We start from the raw sequence: 7,497 nt of genomic DNA, 5'->3' as shown, positions 1-7,497 counted from the left end.
AATTAGGGACGGCGAGAGCAGATAGCCCTCGTGTAGCTTTGCGCGATATTAAAAAACAAAACAAACTGTCTTTGTAAGATATTCTCAGCATTTTTCTGAACATCCACATTTCAAATGCATCGATCTTTCCCTCCATATCTTTGTTGATTGTCCACGTTTCACCAGCACATATAAAAGTAGACAGTACATAGCATCTAGCTAGTTTCTCTGCGTTTCGACGTTAATGGTTTTTGCTGCCAAGACATCTTTCATTTAGCAAAAGATATTTCTATTTGTCTTCTTATCTCTGTGCCACATTTACCATCCTCCATAATGATTTGACCTAGATACGTGAACCTCATCATCTGTTCCAGATAGAACCCATCAACTATAATGTTTATCCTTTCCATGTCTTGATGTGCCCTGCTTACTATCGTCGTCTTCGTCTTTTCGGTGTTCATTCCGAGTCCAAATTCTGCGCTTCTTATCTTAACCTCATCTACAATCTGTTGTAGTCCTTCTGCTCTTTCTGCTATCAAAGCAGTGTCGTCTGCATGTCTGAAATTTGTAGCATTCACTCCCCCAATGCTTTCTCCAGATAACTTATCAATGTCTTTGAAGATGTCCCCTGTATACAGGTTAAAATGTCCTCTGGTTAAAAAGTATTGGTGAGATTAGACACCCCTGTCTTACTTCTCTTTTTATAGGAAATTATTTTGATTCATTATTATCCAATTTGATTGATGCTGTCTGCTGCCACTATAGATTTCGAATAAGCCTCTTGTCCTTGTCATCTATACTGGTGTTATCAATAACTTTCATTAGCTTCTGGTGGTATACTCTGTTAAATGCCTTTTCATAATCAATAAAACAGATGTAGACTTTCTTATTTATACATAAATATCTGTCAAGGATTGTCTTGATATTAAATAATTCTTCCCTTGTGCTTTTGCCTGGTCTAAGTCCTGGCTGTGTTTTACCAGTGTTGTCCTCTATGACTTTGTCGTTTCGTCTCATGATGATTTTACGATTTTAATGAAGTGGCTCATAAGACTGATAGTCCTATGCCCAGAACACTCCTTGGTTTTTGGTTTCTGCGGGATTTTAATAAAGAGAGAGTGCCTCAGATTATACGGTATGTATCCACTGTTATAAATACGATTGAACAGATTTGTAACAATCTTAATACCATCTTCATCAAGGGCTTTTAGATACTCAGCAACAATCTTATCCTTTCTTGGTGCTTTCCCATTCTTTAGACTCATGATTGCCCACCTAACCTCTGACTCTAATATATACGAACCAGTGTTATTATACAGCTCATATTGTAATGGTCTGTTGTCATACAATTCAGACATGTACTCCTTCCAAAGATTAGCAACTTTCTTCCTTTCAAACAAGATGGTGCCATCGTAATTGCCTGTAATAGGTTCAGAAAAAAAAAGAATGAAAAAATTCCTAATGAATAGAACAACAGGGCGATATTTCATTTTAAAAAAGCTGAGAGGGCTGCACAAATGTGACAGACATTTGCCTAATACAGGTAGCAAGAAGTCTTCACATTTATATTAATGAATATCGATAGAATAACGTAAAAGCAATTAGAATGGCTTTTGAATAAGGATAAGACGCAGTTATCAGAGCTTACCTTATAAAAAAAAAATGTCCAAAATAATTAAGAATCTATAATCGAACCCTAAATCTGCAACGGAATTTTAAGTAAGCTTATGAATCTTTCTGTATAGGGAAATGGTAATTTACTGCTACTGATAGTTTTGATTTTAAGTGTAATATAAGGTAGTATAGGAAACCTTCTGTATTGGAAATGTTGCTGTTGTTAATTATGTTTTTAAGTTCTCAGAAAAGGACAAAGCTTTATACTAAAATTGTTCTTCGACTAAATTAACTGCAGAGCTAAAAGTAGAGTGAATTTTAAGAATTCCATTTATTCATCTATAACATATCGCTAGTTACAACCAGTGGAGTGTGAGTGTCCTTAAATTCAGTGTGGTCAGAGTTAGGACGCAACTAAACCAACTTGTCTGAAAGAGCCACGTTTGACAAGAAAGGTATTTAATAACGAGTATGTCTCATCTTTGTTCCAGCATTGATATAGTCCCAATATTTTCAGTGCATATTTCTTGTATAGTTGATAGACAACGTTGTGAAGGACTTTGTCCCATTCCTCCGTCAGTGCAACGTTATATTTTGAGTTAAATCATTGATGTTCACGGAGACTAAGGGATTCCAGTACGTATTGTTTAGCATTAGAATCAAGATTTTTGTTTACTAAACCAAAGCCTCAATGGTTTCTTGTTTAACATAATCCTATTCCTTATCTTACGTTAAGACAAACAAACGTTAGTCTGATTGTGTCCACGAAATATTGTAAAACCTAATCCATTATCACGAGCAGTAAACCTACGCCTAGGAAGCTCGGTAAGATCTGTATGTCTATTTATATTCTATACTTCCACAATCTCTAACTGAACAACTGTAAAAAAAATGATTATATTCATGAATGTGCTAGGAACAGATCTTTTACCTCTAACTCTTCAGACAGGAGCCTATAAATCAAAGCCTGTGAAGAATACGGACATCCTATGGCATACCTTCAAATATTAATGTTCCAGACATAAGATCAGACGAGACGTGCAATCAACTGTATAGTTAAAGAAAATATTTTCAACCTTATTCTCCTGAATTCCTATGAACTAGCGATTTCGAAAGATCCTGTTATGCAAATATATAGTTTACCTTTCATGACCTTGTCCGTATTATCTAGTCTATAAACCACTTGCCTGATTCTGTGTTATCAGTTTTGCCACTAATAACTTGTATATACCCAAGTGAGCTGCAAACGGTCTTTGTGTTTCCAACATTTAAACAGTTTTGAAAGTGTGTATTGTCATACAAAAAAACAGCACTGTTCATCATCAGCAAGTAAGACTGTCACTCAGTTATATGGAGTCAGCAACGAAATTTGAAAAATTCCCAAGGCACGGAATCAGCGAACGATAAAATCTGGAGGTAGAATGAGGGAGGGTGCTGTCTTCCTAATGTAGGTGAAGTGTACAAAATGTGCCAAAACAGTCATGCATTCTTACAACAGGACGTCACCTAGTGGCACAACGGTAAGCCTTAAGGCTTATAACGCTAAAACCGGGTTTCGATACACGTGGTGGGCTACAGCACAGATAGCTCATTCTGTACTTTGTGCTTAACTACAAACAAACACAAAAGGACATCTGAAACATAAATAATGAGTTCTCGGTCCTTTTGAAGTCACACTGAGATGTAATTTTGAAAACTGTATTAACCATATATCTGTCTCTATCTCTTATTGAATATGTATTGAATACCAGGTATTTTTCCTATTACTACATCCAAATTCCTAACTAATTATCAATCGAAAGATTTAAATTATATATTTTTACGTTCATGGTAAACAATTTTTTGTTGCGTTTAATACCAATAAAATAAAGTTTTTAATTTATCCAACAGGTGACGCCATTAAATGCTGGGAATGTAATTCCCTCTACGACCCAAACTGTGCGGATCCATTTGACAATTATACAGTGGCTGCAACTGACTGTGCCGATCGATTTCTGCCACATTATCCTAACGTTTCTGCTACATTATGCAGAAAGATTATCCAGAAGGGTAAATTCCTACCTTTGTTATACATGTTAAGGATACGAAGTTGTTTATATAAATATAGGTCTTTTTTTTCGAATATAAAACATCAAAATGTGTCAAAAATTGATTTTCTTTCTTTAAACTATACAGCTGACGTATTTTAACCTCTTAAATTTTTACTTGGCGAAATATTAATTGAGCATCTTAAGTAATATTATTGAAAGCTTTGTTTTCAATGTCTTAATTTAGATGTTTTCTAGAGAGGATAGGATGTTATGATCAGGAAAATTCATGTAGTGATTAGAAGGTATTAATGGTATAAATACGTAATATTGCATTAAGCAGTGCGTTCATGAGTAATGAATATCCAGTGAGTTAATGAGTTCAGTGTCAGAAAAGTTATTCAATGTTAAGTGAGATTTATCGCGTCTATTCATTTACTCGATCGATTAGCGAGGAAAGTCAAAGTAATTATATTTGTGAGTTAGGCATCTTAGAACTACAAGTGTAAGTGAAATAAACCTTTAACAAACATTATCGGAGAAATAAACCCATTCGTTAACGTTAGGAGGACTGGACTTGGCATTATTTTTATTAAATAATCCAGAAGTACCAGCCTAAAAACAGAGCACGTTACAACAAGCTGGAAATATGTATCTTTAATAAATACTACTTATTATCCCAAACCGGTAACTAATAGTAGGATTTGGTAAGAAATTTTATGCTTCTTAAAAATCACAAATTAATTATTTGTTTTAACTAAATGAGAGCAACTTCTTTGTGTTGACAATCTGAATTATAAGAAATAAGATTAATGTACACTGACAAATTTCCTTACTTGAAGATTGATTTAAATGTTTCACTGGTTAATCTAATACGTGCTCCGAATTTGTTATATTTTGAGATACGTATCATTCCTGTCACCCGTTAGGTCAACAGTAAGTTAATGAACATACAATACTAAAATTGAGGGTTCGATTCCCAATAGCGAACAGAGTGCAGATAGCCCATTATGTGGTTTTGAGCTTTCTAATAACGATATGATGGTAATTGGTTGCTGACCCTGTATTAGGTGAAATATTTATAGAGAATTTGTTTGTTTGTAGGTAAGCACAAAGTGCTGTCTGTGCGACATTAATTTCTTGACGACCTAATACTTTAAGTCATGCAGATTTAAATACTTTGAAAACATACTATTTTCTAAGCATTTTATTAAAACATTTTCAGCACAAGGTGCATTAATAATGCATGGAAATACAGGTAATGAAAATCTTGCTAAAGGTAGAAAGTAACACCAAGTCACAACAAGGTAGTGCTAAACTTGTAACTGAAAGTAAGTCCCTAAGAAAGACAATGTGACTATTATTGGATTCTAATGTTAAGAAAGTAAGGTTTAGCATCACCTAACCGGAGTCATCTCATCTGTGTAGGATACCCCTTTTGCAGTCATGACTCATTTCCTCTCCTATTGGACCCGTGCTTTATCCATGTGGTAACCAGATGGTAACAAAAGGAATTTTACTATATTGTAAGGTATGTCATGTTGACTGTTGGTCAACAGGGATAAAAAGGGCATCATGGCTACAGATATTCTCAAGAAGAGGGCGCCACAGGTCGAAAACATTTAATAGGCGTGTCTTACTCGAAGATTTACCTGAGTTATGTATACAGAATGCAATATATCTTTAAACTTGTCAGTGATATTAAAAGGTCTGGACTTAGGCAACATATAGTTCTTTGTACTTGAAGTCATAGATAACATACTTCATAAATTATAACTTGGTAAAGTTACGTGTAAAAGATTTTAAACATCTCTACTTTTAAATAGCTTGTAATCGTATATTTGTCTGCCCATAACGAAAATTTTCCAATTCCCCGACTTTTGATCACCACAGACTCTCAGGGTTTCTAAAATCCAATATTTTATTGGTTTTATCATTTTGATAAGTTTGAAAACCAATTTTCTCTCCTGCTACTTCCTTATTGCATATTTTTATAAACCATTCATTTATTTTTGAGGGAAGGGCGAAAACATTTCAAAATAAAATATAATACTTGGAGAATTCTATTCATTTAAAATTTCTGTACAACTTGCAAAACCAATGAAATAAATGCTGCAAGCGGCACGTACACGTTTGCTAATACTGATAACAATAAAAGCCAAACATGTTCTTAGAAAAAATAGCTTAGGATCCTAGATGTCACAACAGGTTAAAATATTTCAATTCTTTTTAACGAATTTCGTTACAGCTATTTACTTTTACTTGTTTGTTGTTAAACACAAAGCTGCACAACTGGCTACCTGTACTCTTCTCATCACTAGTAAGCATGTAAACTGGAATTTTCGCTGAGTCATGGAACACTTTGTTGTTATTTCTCAGGCTATCTACACTCTCTTCACAGTGAGGAACTGAACCACTATGTTGTGCATCGTAAATCCGCAAACTAATTGTCTGACGCACTGGGAAACATTTACTTTTGAAATCAAAGAGTAGTTTAAATCAATAAAAATTTGATTTTGACTGTAAAATGAGGCAATATGAGCACAAATAAACATGAGTAGAACATGATCAGGTCTACTTTTACAAAGCTTGATATCTTTAAAAACTGTCATGTTAAAGTATCGTATTTAGTCTATCAGAAGGTGTCAAAAATTGCCAAAAGCTGAAACAGTCTATATAACATTTTACAATTGGTAACCTTCGTTTAGAAATTTAGGACATTATTGTACATATAACCATTGAGAAAGTTTGTTCTTAAAAATATAAAATGTAGTTGCTAGTCTCTATTGGATTTAACCGTCTATTCAACTCCTATAGTCAGAATCAGTTTGGTTAATTAGTTACTTTTGCATAAACAAACAAACTGAATCTGACTAGAGGAGTTTTTTTTTAAATAAACATTTTGCAAGATACATGAGTAAACTTTGGTTGTTTTGTAATGGTTTTATCATTGGATGGGTCCTTTTTGATTATTCGGTAAAAATAATGCAAAGTCGAATTCACTTTAAAATAGCAAAAGTGATTTTTTTATTTAATTGTAATGCACAAGTTCTATATCCCCCTAGTGGCTCAGCGGTAAGTATAAAGACTTATAACTCTAAAAACTTTAAAGTAGCGTCAGTACAAGAAACCTGGAAATACTAGATTTATTAGTACCAGTGATTGTGTTTGATAACCCTACAATTTTTTCTTCTTTCAGTCAACAACGAATATCGTTATATTCGGAGCTGCGGATGGGTACATGGAGAAGAGAGGTTTGAGGGTAGCTGCTACAAGAGGGCTGGAACCTTTCATGTCATGATCGACTATTGTAACTGTGCAAACGATCGATGTAACAACGCTATTTACAACACTCCCAGTTGGATCCCTCTAGTTGTTCTTATTGTTCTTGTATTTGTGTTAGAGCCTACCGGGCAAGTAATCAATTAACTTTTGAAGTGAATATATATACATATATAAGTTAACACCTTGAAAGTTCCTAGGTTGGTTAACACACTATTCACTCAAAACGATGAACTCAAGATCAGTTTATAGAATACGTAGAATTTATTTTTATTACGTTAAACATTTTCAGAATAGCAGCAGATGGCAATGGCGTTTACTAAAAATGTTACGTTTAAAATTAATGACGACTTAGTATATGTAGAACTGTTTTCCCAGTGAGAAGAAAAACCACACACAGAGACACATAAGTTTAAGCAAACGTGTAATAACAGTAGTATGTTGATATTATATAAATAGTGGCTTTTATCGGTCCACTGATGACCAACAGGTAAGTTCAAAAGTATCTACAAAACGCAGATTCAGAAAATAGATCGAATACGGATGAATACATGTAAGTGAACAAATAAATAAAATATTTAGTCACTGTGAAAAA

General features: G+C 34.0%; 1 protein-coding gene across 1 annotated transcript in view; it reads left to right on the top strand.

The window, feature by feature from the left end:
• Nucleotides 1-7,497, top strand: part of LOC106457780 — an 18,838-nt gene extending 11,341 nt beyond the window's left edge. Inside the window, exons 2-3 of the mRNA XM_013917227.2 lie at nt 3,484-3,642; nt 6,820-7,497. Of these exons, the coding sequence (XP_013772681.1) occupies nt 3,484-3,642; nt 6,820-7,049 (389 nt within the window). The 3' untranslated portion in view covers nt 7,050-7,497. The remainder of the gene's footprint in view (nt 1-3,483; nt 3,643-6,819) is intronic.

Source organism: Limulus polyphemus, unplaced genomic scaffold (assembly GCF_000517525.1).
Source record: "Limulus polyphemus unplaced genomic scaffold, Limulus_polyphemus-2.1.2 Scaffold18, whole genome shotgun sequence".
In the NCBI taxonomy this organism is placed as follows: domain Eukaryota; kingdom Metazoa; phylum Arthropoda; class Merostomata; order Xiphosura; family Limulidae; genus Limulus; species Limulus polyphemus.
This window is presented reverse-complemented; position numbering and strand designations above follow the sequence as displayed.